The 17543-nt window shown below is 36.5% G+C and overlaps 1 protein-coding gene across 2 annotated transcripts in view; it reads left to right on the top strand.

The window, feature by feature from the left end:
- Positions 1 to 17543, top strand: part of TEX11 (testis expressed 11) — a 255862-nt gene that overhangs the window by 149437 nt on the left and 88882 nt on the right. For both annotated transcript variants that reach the window (XM_075999567.1, XM_075999568.1), the window contains one exon: positions 10880 to 11017. In XM_075999567.1, coding sequence (XP_075855682.1) covers positions 10880 to 11017 — 138 coding nt within the window. The remainder of the gene's footprint in view (positions 1 to 10879; positions 11018 to 17543) is intronic.

Below are 17543 nucleotides of genomic sequence, written 5' to 3'. Positions count from 1 at the left end.
AGACCCTATCTCTACTAAAAATAGAGAAATTAGCTGGGTGTTGTGGTGTGCACCTGTAGTCCCAGCCACTCAGGAGGCTGAGGCAAGAGGATTTCTTGAGTCCAGGAATTTGAGGTTACAGTGAGCTATAATGATGCCACTGCACTCTAGCCAGGGTGACAGAGTAAGACTCTGTCTCAAAAAAGAAAATAAAAATGAAGCACACCTACAAGATCTATAAGATATCCTCAAAAGGACATATCTAAGTTTTATTGGCCTTAAAGAGGAGGTAGAGAGAGAGATTGGGGTAGAAAGTTAATTTAGAGAAATAATAACAGAACTTTCCAAACCTAGAGAAAGATATTAATATTCAGCTACGAGGTCATAGAACACCAAGAAGACTTAACCCAAACAAGACTACTTCAAAGCATTTAGTAATTAAGCTCCCAAATGTCGCAGATAAAGAGTCTGAAGAGAAGCAAGAAGAAAGAAAATAATAACATGTGAAGGAGCTCTAATACATCTGGCTGTAGACTTCTCAATGGAATCTTTACAGGGCAGGATAGAATGGTATGACATACCCAAAGTGCTGAGGGAAAAAAAATTTAGTCCTAGAATATTATATTCTGCAAAAATAATCCTTCAAACATGAAGGAAAAATAAAGACTTTCCCAGACAAACAAAAGCTGAGGGATTTCATCAACACCATACCTGTACTTCAAGAAATGCTAAAGGGAATTTTTCAATCTGAAAGAAAAGAATATTAAAAACTAATTAGATATCATGTAAAGGTATAAAATCACTCATAACAGTAAGCACACAAATACAGAATTCTCTATCACTGTCATTGCAGTGTATAATCCACTTATATCTTGAGTAGGAAGACTAACAGACAAACATCAAAAATAATAAACATAATAATTTTTTAAGAGTACATACTATAAAAAGATACAAATGGAAACAACAAAACGTCAAAAAGCTGGATGGGGTGATGGATTTAAGCTGTAGAGGTTGTCTTAGCTTTATCTTTGCTTGTTTATCTTTTTGTGAGCAGAGTTAGGTTGTCACCTGTTTGAAATAATTGGTTACAAGTTTTTTTGCAAGCCTCACAGTAACCTCAAATCAAGAAACCTCCAACAGATGCAGAAAAAATGCAAAGCAAGAAATTAAAACACACTATCAGAGAAAATCACTTTTACACAATATAAGACAGGAAGGAAGGAAGGGAGGGAGGGAGGAAGGAAGGAAGGAAGGAAGGAAGGAAGGAAGGAAGGAAGGAAGGAAGGAAGGAAGGAAGGAAGGAAGGAAGGAAGGAAGGAAGGAAGGAAAGAAGGTAGGTAGGTAGAGGGGATCACAAAACAACCAGAAATCAAATAACAACATGGCAGTAGTAAATTCTTACCTATTAATAACATTGAATGTAAATGGACTAGACTCCCCATTCAAAAGACATATAGTAGCTGAATAGATTAAAAAAAACAATTATATGTTTTCTACAAGAAACCCACTTCACCTGTAAAGATACACATAGTCTGAAAATAAAGGGATGGAAAAGATATTCCATGCAAATGGAAACCAAAAAAAGAGCAGGAGTAGCTATATTTCTATAAGATTTAAAGACAAAAACTGTAAAAAGGGACAATGAAAGTCATTATATAATGATGAAGGGGTCAGTTTAGGAAGACAGTATAACAATTCTAAGTATATATGTACGCAACACTGGAGCACTCAGATATATAAAGCAAATATTATCAGAGCTAAAGAGAGAGGTAGATACCAATTATTGGAGACGACAACACCCCACTTTCCCATTGGACACATCATCTACACAGAAAATCAACAAAGAAACATCAGACTAATCTGTACTATAAACCAATAGGACCTAAGAGATATATTTTTTTCTTTTTCATATATTTATTTGCCAGTTAAATTTCTTTGTGTTGGGGCTCAGAACATGCTACCTCAAAATTTGACAATAGGGGACCAAGATATGCCTTTTCTGCAAAAGGATTATTTTAGAAACTGCAGACACAGAGTAGCTCTAAAAAGTTGCCCTTTAAATATTTTCTGTTAGAACCTAATAGATATTTACAGAACCTTTGTCTAACAGCTGCAGAATACACAATCTTTTCCACAGCACATGGATCAAACTGAAGGATAAACCAAATGTCAAGCCACAAAACAAATCTTAAAAAATTCAAAAAATTGAAATAATATCAAACATTTTCTCAGACCACGATGGTAGAAAACTAAAAATCAATAACAAGAGGAACTTTGGCAATTATACAAACACATGGAAATTAAACAATATGCTCCTGAATGACCAGTGGATCAATGAAGGGATTAAGAAGGAAATTTAAAAATTTCTCAAAACAAATGAAAATGAAATACAACATATCAAAACTATGATATATATTATAGAAAAAGCAGTACTAAGAGGAAACTTTCTAGCAGTAAGTTCCTACATCAAAAAGTAGAAAAACTTGAAATAAACAACCTAATGATGCATCTTAAAGAACTAGAAAAACAAAAGTGCAACCTAAACCCAAAATTAGTAGAGGGAAAGAATTAATAAAGATCAGAGCAGAATAAATGAAATTAAAACAAAAAAATACAAAAATTCAACAAAATGAAAAGTTGGTTTTGGGAGAATATAAACAAAACTGAAAAATCTTTAGCTAGACTAATAAGAAAAAAAGAAGACCCAAATAAATAAAATCAGAGGTGAAAAAGGAGACAACTAATACTGTAGAAATTCAAAGGATAATTAGAGACTATTATAAGCAACTATATATTAATAAATTGGAAAACATAGATTGGATAAATTCCTAGATACATACAACCTACCAATATTGATCCAGAAAGAAATCCTAAAAATGAGTAGACAATAATAAGTAACAAAATATAAACAGTAACAAAAAGTCTCCCATCAAAGAAAAGCCCAGACCCCAGTGGCTTCACTGCTGAATTCTACCAAACTTTTAATGAAAAACCAATACCAATCCTACTCAAACTATTTCAAAAAATCAAGGAGGGAATACTCTCAATGTCATTCTATGAGGCCTGTATTATCCTGATGCTAAAACCAGACAAAGACACAACAAATAAAGAAAACTATAAGCAAATATCTCTGATGAACATAGATGCAAAAATCCTCTACAAAATACCAGCAAGCAGAATTCAACAATACATTAAGTAGATTATTCATCATGATCAAGTGGGATTCATCGCAGAGATACAAGGATGCTTCAAAATACACAAATCAATCAGTGTGATGCACCATATCAACAGAACAAAGGACAAAAGGACAGAAACCATATGATTATTTCAATCAATGCTGAATAAACATTCCACAAAATTCACCACCCATTCATGATAAAAATTCTCAAAAAACTGGGTATAGAAGAAATATAACATCATCAAAGCCATATATGACAGAGCCACAGCTAGTATTAATACAAAACTGAATGGGGAAAAACTGAATGCCTCTAAGATCTGGAACAAGACAAGGATCCCCACTTTCTCCACTGTTATTCAGAATAGTACTGGAAGTTCTAGCTAAAGCAGTCAGACAAGAGAAAGAAAGAAAGAAAGAGAGAAAGAGAGAAAGAAAGAGAGAGAGAAAGAGAGAAAGAAAGAGAGAGAGAGAGAGAGAGAGAGAGAGAAGGAAGGAAGGAAGGAAGGAAGGAAGGAAGGAAGGAAGGAAGGAAGGAAGGAAGGAAGGAAGGAAGGAAGGAAGGGCATCCACATCGGAAAGGAAGACGTTAAATTATCTTTGTTTGTAGGCCATATGATGTTATATTTAGAGAAACCTAAAGACTCTACCCCAAAACTACTAGAACTGAAAAACAAATTCAGTAAAGTTGTAGGATAGAAAATCGACATACAAAAATCAGTAGCATTTCTATATGCCAACAGTGAACAATCTGAAAAAGAAACCAAGAAAGTAATCCCATTTACAATAGCTAAAATTAAATAAAGTACCTATTAATAAAATTAACTAAATAAGTGAAACATCTCTACAATGAAATCCATAAAACATTGATAAAAGAAACTGAGGACGACATAAAAAGGGGGAAGATATTCTATGCTCATGGATTGGAAGAATCAATATTGTTAAAATGTCTATACTACACAAAGTAATCTACAGATTCAATGCAATCCCCATCAAAATACCAACGACGTTCTTCACAGAAATACAAAAAATAATCCTAAAATTTATATTGAACCACAAAAGACCCAGAATAGCCAAAGTCTTCCAGAGTAAAAAGAACAAAACTGTAGGAATCACATTACCTGGCTTCAAATTATACTACAGAGCTGTAGTAACCCAAACAGCATGGTACTGGATCAAAAACAGACACATTGACTAGTGAAACAATAGAGAATTCAGAAATAAATCCACATATCTATAGTCTCCCATCCAAGTACTAACCAAGCTAAACCCTGTTCAGCTTCCAAGATCAGATGAGATCGGAAACATTCAGGGTGGCATGGCCATACACTATAGTGAAGTCGTTTTCGACAAAGATGCCAAGAACCTACATTGTGGAAAGGACAGTCTCTTCAATAAATGGTGCTGGGAAAACTGGATATCTATATACAGAAGAATGAAACTAGACCCCTATCTCTTGCCATACACAGGAATTAAATCAAAAAGGATTAAAGACTTAAATCTACAACCCAAAACTGGGAAAACACTAAAAGAAAACATTTGAAAAATGCTCCAGGACATTGAACTGGGGGCAACAATTTCTTGATAACTCTAAAGCACAGACAACCAAAGGAAAAGTGGGCAAATGGGATCACATCAAGCTAAATAGCTTCTGCCCAGCAAAAGAAACAATGAATAAAGTGAAGAGACAACCCACAGAATGAGAGAAAATATTTGCAAACTACCCATCTGACAAGGGAATAATAACTAGAATATAAAAGGAGCTCCAATAACTCAATAGAAAAAAATAAAATAATCTAATTTAAAAATGGGCAAAAGATCTGAATAGACATTTCTCAAAAGAAGATATACAGATGCCCAAAGGTATATGAAAAAATGCTCAGCATCATTAGTCATCAGAGAAATGCAAAAAAAGCACAACGAGATATTATCTCAACCCAGTTAAAATGGCTTTTATCAAAAAGACAGGCAATAACAAATGCTGGTGAGGATGTGGAGAAAGGGGAACACTCGTACTCTGTTGATGGGAATGTAAATTAGTGCAACCACTGTGTAAAACAGGATGGGTGGTTCCTCAAAGAGCTAATGATGAACTACCATATGACCCAGCTATCCCACTGCTCTGTATATATCCAAAAGAAAAGAAGTCAGTATATTGAAAAAATACCTGCACTCACATGTTCATTGCAGCACTATTCACAGTAGCCAAGATGTGGACTCAACCTATGTGTCCATCAACATAGGAATGGATAAAAAAATGTGGTACAAATACACAATGGAATATTATTCACCCACTAAAAAGAATGAAATCCTGTCATTTGCCACAACATGGATTGACCTGGAGAACATTATGTTAAGTGAAATAAGCCAAGCATGGAAAGACAATTCTTACACAATCACTCATTTGTGGGAGCTAAATATTAAAGCAATTGATCTCCTGGAGACAGAGAGTAAAATGATGGTTACCAGAGTCTGGGAAAGGTAGCAGGGAGGAGGAGATAAAGTGGGAATGGTTAATGGGTGCAAAAATATTTTTAGATAATTAGGTAGAAGGAAAAATATTTGATAGCACAACAAAGTGACTATAATCAATAATAAGTTAGGGTATATACTTCAAAATAACTAATGAAGTGGAATTGTAATATTCCTAACACAGAGAAATGATAAATGCTTGAGGTGATGGATACCCCAATTACCCAGATTTGATTATTATACATTGTATGCCTATATCAAAACAACACATGTACCCTACAAATATATTCAACTATTATGTACCCACAATAACTTAAAATAGAAAATTAATTAAAAACATAATGCATAAAAGGAAAATTTAATAAATTATATTTTATCAAAACTAAGACCTTTTTCTCTGTGGAAGATCTTGTTTAGAGGATGAAAAAACAAGCTACAGAGTGGGAGAAAACATTTCAAACCATATTTGATAAAAGATTATTAGCTAGAATATAAAAAATAGTCTCCAAACTAAACATATAAAAATTTTGAAAATTATAATTGCAAGGCTGTGGAAATAGCCCAAGTGCCCATCAATCCAAGAATGGATTAATAAAATGTGGTATATGTATACCATGGAGTACTATTCAGCTCTAAGAAACAACGGTGATATAGCACATCTTATATTTTCCTGGTTAGAGCTGGAACCCATACTATTAAGTGAAGTTTCCCAAAAATGGAAAAGCAAGCACCACATATACTCACCAGCAAATTGGTATTAACTGAGCAGCACCTAAGTGGACACATAGGTACTACAGTAATAGGGTATTGGGCAGGTGGGAGGGGGGAGGGGGCGGGTATATACATATATAATGAGTGAGATGTGCACCATCTGGGGGATGGTCATGCTGGAGACTCAGACTTGTGGGGGGATGGGGGGAATGGGCATTTATTGAAACCTTAAAGTCTGTACCCCCATAATATGCCGAAATAAAAAAAAATTTTGAAAATTAGCAAAAGATATGCACATTTCACCACGAAGGATGCATAGATGACAATAAACACACAAGAAAGATGACTCATGAGTCATCAGGGAAGTGCAAATTAAAACCCCAAGGAGATATGCCACTACATGACTCTTATAATAGCCAAAATGAAAAACATTGACCATACGAAATGTTCGTGAGAATGTCAAGGAACTGGAACTCAATCATGGAAGTGTAAATAGTGTAAACATTTTGGAAAATTGTTTGGTGGTTTTCTAAAGAGTTAAACTTACCCCTACCATATGATCCAGCCATTCCAATTTTATGTATGTAGTCAAGAGAAAAGGAAATAATTTTCTATACAGAGACTTGCACACAAAAGAGCATAGCATCTTTATTTGACAAAAACTGGAAACAACTCAAATGTTTATTAGCAAGTGGATGAACAAACTGTGGTGTATCCCTATAATTAAATACTACTCAGCAATAAAGAGAAATGAACATGAAATAACAAGGATAAAGTTTGAAACTATTTTGCTGAGTGAAAGAGGCCAGACAGAAAAAAGTACACATTCGATGATTCAATTATGTAAAAGCCTATAAAATGACAATTAATCAATAGTTACAGAAAGCATACTTATGGTTGCCTGGGGACGAGAGGCTAGGAGGGGATACAGTGAAGGATTACAAAGAAAACTCTCTACGATGGAGTGCATCATAAACAACAACAACAAAAAACTCTCGATTGTGATGGATGTGTTCACTGCCTTGACTGTGATGATGGTTTCAGCTATGTATATGTATATCAAAACAATTGTACAGTTTAAATATGTGTAGCTCTTAGTATGTCAATTTTACCTCAATAAAATTGTTTTCAAAAAAGTTGTGGTATGTTTTGTGGGAGAGAGAGGTGAAGAGAAAAGGAAGACAAGAGAAATAAAAGGAACAAAGGTAAGGGAACAAAGTCTTTATTTCTTTATTGAGCAGGTGAACAACTACTTCAGAATTTCTGTTCTATTCATTCTTTTTCTTTCTCCTCATTTTCTAGTCTTACTGAATGATTTTGTTTAAACTTCCACTCCCAACTCTGGAGAAGGATGTAATCTTACTTCTCAACAGTCAAAGGCAGTATTTTACCTACTCAGCATAGTCATTTCTAGTTGAAGAGGCCATTTTATTCCTTGATAGGGTACAGGGACTCATTTACCTTACCTTGGTTTATAAGCAATCTCAGTTTTCTTACCTTAGAAAACAATTATCCAGGCCGGGCGTGGTGGCTCACACCTGTAATTCTAGCACTCTGGGAGGCTGAGGTGGGTGTATCGCTCGAGGTCAGGAGTTTGAAACCAGCCTGAGCAAGAGTGAGACCCCGTCTCTACTAAAAATAGAAAGAAATTAATTGATCAACTAAAAATACATATATAAAAAATTAGCCGGGCATGGTGGCACATGCCTGTAGTCCCAGCTACTCAGGAGGCTGAGGCAGGAGGATCGCTTGAGCCCAGGAGATTGAGGTTGCTGTGAGCTAGGCTGATGCCACGACACTCACTCTAGCCTGGGCAACAAAGTGAGACTCTGTCTCAAAAATAAATAAATAAATAAAATAAAATAAAAATACAAAAAGAAAAGAAAACAGTTATCCAGACTATTTCTGTCAAATTTTTCCTAACCTCATAGCTTCTTGCCATTGAAAATTTTAAAGTGACTCAAAAGAAAAAAATATTTTTGTATAAAATATAGCAACATTAATTATAATAGTGAAAAATCTGGGCAAGGGGAGGGGTGTTGCCCAACTGTGGAGTGCACTAGCTTCTGGGGACCTCTGTGATGGGGCCCACCCACAGCTGGGGAGCTAGCATTGAAGAAAACCACTCAAGTTCACCTGCCAACACAGGCCCGGCTAGCCATGTCAACAGTTTGCTGACATCCGGTGGATTCAGGCCAGGCACACAGAGAAAGCAGCTTTTCTTGCTTCTCCCCATCTCCAAAGGCAGAGCCAGCCACACACTGTGTGAAAGTCCCTGGGCTGGGGAAAGGGTGCTGCCCCAAACCGTAGGGTGCTGTAGTACCCAAGCCATGGACTCTCAAAATGGTGGCCACCCACCTGTGGAGAGCTAGCACCTATATAGAACTTAAGAAAATCAACAAGAAAAACTCAAACAACCCCATCAATAAATGGACAAAGGACACAAACAGAAACTTTTTAAAAGAAGACAGAATAATGGCCAGCAAACATATAAGAAAGTACTCAACATCTCTAATCATTAGGGAAATGCAAATCAAAACTACCATGAGATATCACCTAACCCCAGTGAGAATGGCCCTTATCAAAAAGTCCCAAAACAATAAATGCTGGCGTGTATGTGGAGAGATTGAAACACTCTTCCACTGCTGGTGGGACTGCAAATTAGTACAATCTCTGTGGAAAGTAATTTGGAGATACCTCAAAGAGCTGAAAATAGAACTACCATTTGATCCAGAAATCCCACTACTAGGCATCTATCCAAAGGAAAAAAAGACATTCTGTAATAAAGGCATCTACACTTGAATGTTTATAGCAGCACAATTCACAATTGCAAAGATGTGGAAACAACCCAAGTGCCCATCAATCCATGAGTGGATTAATAAAACGTGGTACATGTATACCATGGAAAACCACTCAACTACAAAAAACAATGGTGATCTAGCACCTCTCATATTATCCTGGATAGAGACTGAGCCCATCTTTTGGAGTGAGGTATCACAACGATGGAAAAACATGTACCACATGTACTTACCATGAAATTGGTACTAACTGACCAACACTAAGGTATTCACATTCACTCATTGGGTGCTGGTTTTGGGGAGGGGTGGCCAGAGGTAAACCCACAACTAATGGAAGCAGTATGCACTGTATGGGGGAGGGACACACTTGTACCCCTGGCTTGGGTGGGGCAAACGCATTACATGTAACCAAAATGTTTGTACCGCCGTAATATCCTGAATAAATTTTTAAAAATTACAATAGTGAAAAATTTGGTCGGCGGGGCGCGGTGGTTCAGGCCTGTAATCCTAGCACTCTGGAAGGCCAAGGAGGGTGGATTGCTCGAGGTCAGGAGTTTGAAACTAGCCTGAGCAAGAGCAAGACCCCATCTCTACTATAAATAGAAAGAAATTAATTGGCCAACTAATATATATAGAAAAAATTAGCCAGGCATGGTGGCACATGCCTGTAGTCCCAGCTACTCGGGAGGCTGAGGCAGAAGGATTGCTTGAGCCCAGGAGTTTGAGGTTGCTGTGAGCTAGGCTGACGTCACGGCACTCACTCTAGCCTGGGCAACAAAGCGAGATTCTGTCTCAAAAAAAAAAAATTTTTTTTGGAAAATCACTTAATATACAATATTAGGAAAATCAGAAAATCATGGTATATTAATTTGATTAAATGTTATATATCCCTTAAAACTGATAACTGTGAAGACTAGCAATATAGGTTAATATGTATAAAACATAATTAAATGTAAATAATAGAACATGAAATTCTATATAAGTTATGATCACAACTATGTATATATACAAAAAGATAAATTTCTATGTTATATGGAACATAGGAAAATGAAAATAGCTGTATAAGTATGGTGAATTATGGGTGTTCTCTTTTAAATTTTTATAAATTGTTATTTTAATAACTTTTAAAGTGGATTTTCAATTTTCTAGTGTAGTTCACCACCCTCTCAGACTCTTCATCCCATGTGTGAAATTTCTAATGTGTAGGAAAAAGTGAGAATATTGATTTCTACTCTATTGATCAACACTGATAGTAAAATGCCCTTAGAAGTCAATAGAAAGTGTATTGTGTTTTGGTTGCTTCAAAAAGAAACCAATAAGCCGGGCGCGGTGGCTCACGCCTGTAATCCTAGCACTCTGGGAGGCTGAGGCGGGCGGATTGCTCGAGGTCAGGAGTTCGAAACCAGCCTGAGCAAGAGCGAGACCCCGTCTCTACTATAAATAGAAATAAATTAATTGGCCAACTAATATATATATAAAATTAGCCGGGCATGGTGGCGCATGCCTGTAGTCCCAGCTACTTGGGAGGCTGAGGCAGCAGGATTGCTTGAGCCAGGAGTTTGAGGTTGCTGTGAGCTAGGCTGACGCCACGGCACTCACTCTAGCCTGGGCAACAAGCGAGACTCTGTCTCAAAAAAAAAAAAAAAAGAAACCAATAAATCTTTTGTTTGTTTCTAGATGTTTCTTGGGATAAATAGGATGGAGATATCTGTGTGATTTTTTTTTTGTTTCCTTTTAAATTTAGGTACAAAATTATGCCGATGCCCTACACTGGTACTGTTATTCTCTGAGGTTTTATTCATCTGATCACACAGATCTGAACTTGGCCAAGCTGCAGAGGAACATGGCTTCCTGTTACCTGCATTTGAAACAAGTTGATAAGGTACTTTGATTTATCTATTTTCAGAGGCAGTAAATGTTCTTATGTGCAGTGGCAGAGAGATAGATGCAGTGTTATGACTTCTTGGCTGTTAGTTTAGGATATCTGAGAGTTCCCTCATACAGAGCAATATGAACATTTTCTTGATTTGCAAACTGTAAACATTGAGTAGAACTTCCCAAAGGGAGAGAGAATTTGGAAGACCATTAGTCCCATTACTTACTGTTTATTTTTGCATCCCATTTTGAAAGGTTATGTATCATTGGAACTCCTGAACAAAGTTCTCTGCTACTGACCATCTGCATTATTGTCCTTTGAAGCAGACTGAATTTTAAGATACACATTTTTATCAAACATTCATTGAGAGCAAATACTTGGAGGAAGTGGCCTTTCTTTCACTTTCTGGGTTGTTATCTCTTTCCTTTCCAACAGCTCTAGAAAATGTTCATTGACTGATTTCTTATCAGGACAAAACTCTAGCAGGTAAAAGAGATAAAAACTTATTTAAGGGTAGAGTCATTTATACTTCCCAAAGCAGCTGGGACATTTCTTCCTTTGGGTATCATATAGTGTGCACATAATGCAGGGTATTGGCTCTTGGCAGGACACAAAACTAGAAGGATTAGTGTGGACCCAAGTGAAATATGATAATTTTTGTTGCCTTTTAAGTTTTAATGACAGGTGTAGGGAGAAATATGTGATTAAGGGTAGTTTTTCTAGACATTTTCTTTGAAGGTTTGTTTATCTTTGAAGGGTTATTTATCTGGCTGAATACTTCATATTTTCTTTCAAAAGAATTTTGCTACTTAGCTTGTATGTTATAAATTGATAGTCCTGGAAGAGAAGCTGAAATGCTACTGAATTCATCATATTGATACACAGGCTAACATTTAACTGTTCAGAAAGATTGTTACCTACTATTTAAGACCTGAAAAGATTTTCACACAGATTTTGTTATCTAATTCATTACATTTCTGCACAGGGTAGCATTAACTATTTCATAAAGATAGCTGCCTACTGTTTACTTAAAGATCTGTATAAAAGGTGATCATACAGCTTTTGTAATTTCCATGATTTATGACATGGTGGGCCTGGCTGATTGAGAAGGATGTGGATCTGGAACCACTTGGGGAACAGATGCATCTGTAGGCCAAGGAAGGATATCTAATCAGCTAGTCAAGAAAGAGAGAAAGAACACATTACCAGACAATGTGCTAGGCTCTGAGGTTAAAGAAATACACAAGGCATAGTTGCCTTCAACTCACCCAAGAAGCTGCCATCACAATATCCTAATGGGCAGATAAGCAGAGCATGGAAAAGCAGAGCATGGTGTTAGAAATATTCCATAAATCAGGCACACAGTTAGTTGGCATCACATAAGCAAATCAGCAGAGAACAGAGCTTTAATCACAGAGGTTTGAACTCAGAGGTAGTACTCAAAATCTTTGAGGTATGGGGGTGTGTGTAGACAGACTAGAAAGAGCAAGGTAGGGCTCTAAACCTAAAAGGACTGGGAGTACTTCTTAAATCTCCTCTAATGTTAAGTTTGGTCCTAGAGCCTAGTATAATTGGGACTTCAAATGGTATTAGTAGTAACGAGGAGAAGAACAGGAGAGCAGGAAACCAGGCATATTTTAACAGCATGTATTCAATGTGTAACTGAATGATTTAAGGGCAGGGTGGTGGTGAAGGCAAAGTTATTTTGTAAAGAACCGCAGTGAATGTTTTAGGTTTTGCAGGCCATATAGTCTCTGTTGCAATTACTCAACTCTGCTGTTGTACCATGAAAGCAACCCTAGACAATATGTAAACAAATGGGCATGATGTGTTCCAATAAATCTTTATATTTTAGAATACTGAAATTTGAACTTCATGTAATTTTATAATTTTCATGTGTCAAAAAATATTCTTTTGATTTATTTCAACCATTTAAAAATAGAAAGCCATTCTTAGTGTGTGAGCTGTACAAAAACATATGGTGGGCTGGATTTGCCAAAAGGCCATGGTTTTTTGCCTTCCGGTGTACTAAACAGTGATAAGTGCAAGGAGAAAACTAAGCATGAAAGTATAATATTAAATGTTTTGGAATAGGGTGTTTGGAATTTTAGATAGGGTGGTCAGGGAAGTCTTCACTGAGAAGGTAATTTTTTAGTGGAGAACTGAGAAAAAAGAGCATTCCAGACAGAAGGAATAGCAAGTGCAAAGGCCCTGGGTGTTTAAAGAATTGCAAAGAGGCCAGGCACAGTGGCTCACGCCTGTAATCCTAGCACTCTGGGAAGCTGAGGTAGGAGAATCACTTGAGCTCAGGAGTCTGAGACCACCCTGGGCAAGAGTGAGACCCTGTCTCTACTAAAAATGGAAAAATTAGTGTGGTCCGGGCTGCTTGGGAAGCTGAGGCAGGAAGTTTGCTTGAGCCTGGGAGTTTGAGGTTGCAGTGAGCTATGATGATTCCACTGCACTATAACCTGGGCAACAAGAACGAGACACTGTCTCAAAAAAATAAAGTAAAATAAAGAATGGCAAACAAACCAGTGTGGCTGGAGCAGAGGGAACATTAGGGGAAGTAGGAGGTGTGATCAGGGAAGTAGTAGTGTCTTAGTTCATTTTGTGTTGTTATAACAGAATACCTGAAAACTGGGCAATTTATAAAGAAAAGAGGTTTACTTAGCTGATGGTTCTGCAGGCTAGGAAGTTCAATGGGTACGGTGCTGGCATCTGCTTGGCTTCTGGTGAGGGCTTTTGTGCTGGGCCAAAGCATGGTGGAAGGTCAAAGGGTAAGCAGACATGTATGAAGAGAAAAAACCGAAAAGCAGTCTTGACTTTGTAACAACTCACTCTCTTGGGAAGTAATCCATCTGCGTGAAAACAAATCCATTCATATGAGAATGAGAACTCACTACTGCAAGAACAGCACTAAGCCATTCATAAGGGATCTTCCCCCATGACCCAAACAGTTCCCACTAGGCCCCACCTCACAACACTGGCCACACTGGGAATTAAATTTCAACATGAGTTTTGTTGGGGACAAACCATAGCAAGTGGGGAAATAGATCATTTAAGAAAGGCATTGTATGAACACTGTTTGAGTGATGGGCACATTTATAGCCCTGACTCAAGTAAGCTATGTATCTAAAACATCACCACCCCTTTAAATTTTTGAAATATAAAAGTTTAAAATAAAAGAAAGGCATTGTAGTTTACAGTAAAGATTTATGATATTAACTTTAAGTGAGATGAGGAGCCGTTGGAGGGTTTTGAGTGACACGATCTGATTTGTATTTTAGTAGTATCACTCTAGTGGCTGTGTTGAAAACACTGGGGTGAAATGGTAGAAACAGGAAGACCAGTTAGGAGGCCATTCAAATAATCTGCAAGAGAGATGATGGTGGTGTGGACCAGGGTGGAGACAATGTGGGTGATAAGAAGTGGTCAGATTCTAGAGAGATTATAAAAGTAAAGCTAACAGGATTCGGTGACATACCAGATGTAGGATAGAAGAGAAAGGAGAAACAAGGTTTTTGGCCTCACTACCTACTCCTCTCTTGATGATTTTTGCATCTATAATTCTATAAACTACTCTTTTGAAAATTATTAGAGACCTTGTAGTGATCAAGTCTAATAATCTTTTCTCAGTCTTTCTTATCCTCTGATATCTTTGCAGCACAAAATAATATATCACTGACCACTTCCTCCTGGTAACTTTCCCTTTGGCTTCTATGACATCTACTGTTAATCCTATTGTTCTGACTATTCCTTTTCTATTTTTTGTTACTGGCTAGTCCTCTTTTCACCAAATAAATGTTGGATATTGTACCATGTATATCTTTTCACCGTTTTATTTCTGGTACCCACAATCATGCTTGGTACATGGTAAGTTTTCAGTGAACATTTGTTGAATGAATTTATTCACTGGTCCCTTCTTTTCTTTCTCTCCCCTCAATAATTCATCAAGTGTTTTCTTAGCTTTAACTCTCCATTCTCAAACCTATATCTCTACCCCTGATTTCTCTCATATGTCAGATCCACTTTTTCTACTGCTTTTGGGTATATCCAGCTATCTAAGACTGTATTCAATCATGTGTCAAGTCTGGTCAATTCTACCTCTGTAGTAGTATTTCTTTTTTTGCCAGCTGTCTCCTCTTTCATTTTCACCTCAGCACTCTAATCCAAGTCCTCATTACCTCTAAGACTATTGGAATAATCTTCTAACTGGTTATTGTCTCTTGCTCAGTAATCTTCAATGGTTCCCTGTACATAAAGACCAAATTCCTTAGCACTTAAGGCTCCTCCATAATCTATAAATAAATTAATCCTATTTTTTCTCTTTACTTATATACTATGTTTGTCCTCAACTAGACTACCTTAGTACTTTTTTTTCATGCTTCTTAATTGCCAATTATCTCTTCTCAGCATCCCTACCCTTCGAAATTCCCTTTTTCAAAGCCTAGTTCTTAATGACAATCTTAGCTTCCTAAGGAAATTTCCTTGTCTTGCCCTCCCTCCAAAATTTTATAAAGATTTCTGTTTATCCTTAGGTACTTATTTTATGCCTTATATTTTAGTTTATTTGTATTCCTGTCTTAGCCACCTGTTAGACTGCCGCCTGTTTGAGAGACAGGAACCATAACTTATCTTTATTTGCCCTGGTATCCAGCATAGTGCTTAATGCATAGTAGATACTCACTACATCAAAAAAAATAGTAATAGAGACCCAATAAATTGCTGTCAGTAAATTTCCTCTGATATAGGAATTCCATTTGCTCATTCTGTTTTTTTATTTCAAAATATTGAGGGGGTACAAATGTTTTTGGTTACATAGATCACTTTAGTAATGCTTGAGTCATGGCTACAAGTGTGCCCATCACCCAAATAGTGTTCATTGTACCCATTAGGTAGGTTTTGCCTCTCCTGCCTGCTTGATTTCCACTGAGTTTTACTTCCCTCTTGTGCACATGTGTGCTCATCAGTTAGTTCCAATTTAATAGTGAGGACATGTGGTGTTTGTTTTTCTATTCTTTAGATATTTCACTTAGGAGAATGGTCTCCAGTTCCATCCAAATTGTTGCAAAAGGCATCAAATCTTCCTTTTCTATGGCCGAGTAGTATTCCATGGTAGACATATACTACATTTTATTAATCTACTCATGAATTGATGGGCACCTGTGTTGATTCCACATCTTTGCAATTGTAAATTGTGCTGCAATAAACATTCGAGTGCAGGTATCTTTTTGATAAAAATACTTCTTTTCTTTGGGTAGATAGATACCCAGTAGTGGGATTGCTGGGTTGAATGGTAGGTCTACTTTTAGTTCTTTGAGGAATCTTCAGACTGTTTTCCATAGAGGTTGTACTAATTTGCAGTAGTGCCAACAGTGTATAAGTGTTACTTTCTCTCTGAATCCATGCCAGCATCTATTATTTTTGGACTTTTTAATAAAAGCCATTCTGACTGGGTAAGGTGATATCTCATTGTTGTTTTAATTTGAATTTCCCTGTTGAGTAGTGACATTGAATATTTTTTCATATGATTATTGGCCATTGGTGTTCATTCTATTTCTATCCTTGCTGCTATACATAATTGGAAATTAATGGCAATCAAAATCTGTGAGTTCCCTTTGATTATCAGAATTGAATGAGATTATATTATTAGAAATCACCCACCTTTACATTCTCATGCTTAGCTCCTTTTTGTCTGGGTGAGGGAAACACATTTTATTTGATTTTGCTTTAAAATGAAATGTTGAATCATAGGTCAGAAGTTAATTTGGGTGAGTCAAAGGGATTGGGGAATAAATTCCTCTAAACTTTTAGTAGATAAGATTACAGTCATTAGCTCACACATTTAGCAACATCTTGCGATAACAATACTAATTATAGATAATTTCTTTGGTTTGTTTTCTAAACTGTATAAATACACATATTTAAATTGTCATTATCCATTGAGATGTCTCATACTTTGCACGAGACAATATTAAACAATGTAGTTTTAGTTTTCATAGACATCAATTCTGCCCTTGGGGAGTTTATAGTACCTTAAGCCCAGTATCCTAATTTGCTGTATTATTTTTGAGGATTTTTAAGTGTTTGGTTTGTGCAAATCATAGGCTCAAATGGACTTAAGCATCAGGGAAAGGAGCTTGAGTTCTAAGTATAGAAATAACTTATCACACCTTGATATAATGGGATTTTGCTGCATAATAAAACCTTAATGTTAATTAACAGATGGATAATGGATTGTTTTGGTGATAGTCTGTGTAAGTTAAAGGGAATACACAATTTGGTATTCTTTAACTCACTACAGAAGTTCAATCCTCAGTTTGCAACTGCACTTTCCATGTATGTCATTAGTATTACCATAGATTGATAAAACTAAACCATGATCTCAAACCATAGAATGGCCATAAAACTCAACAGCCACAGAGATGAGGCAATTTATAGAATATTTATATTGCCTAAAGTGAAAGCAATTATGTATCATGTGCTAGTTATATATTGTTTCTATTTACTATATAAAGCTCTAAAAATCACA

This window comes from Microcebus murinus, chromosome X (genome assembly GCF_040939455.1).
Source record: "Microcebus murinus isolate Inina chromosome X, M.murinus_Inina_mat1.0, whole genome shotgun sequence".
Taxonomy (NCBI): domain Eukaryota; kingdom Metazoa; phylum Chordata; class Mammalia; order Primates; family Cheirogaleidae; genus Microcebus; species Microcebus murinus.
The sequence above is the reverse complement of the archived record's forward strand: the minus strand, read 5'-3'. Positions and strand labels throughout refer to the sequence as shown.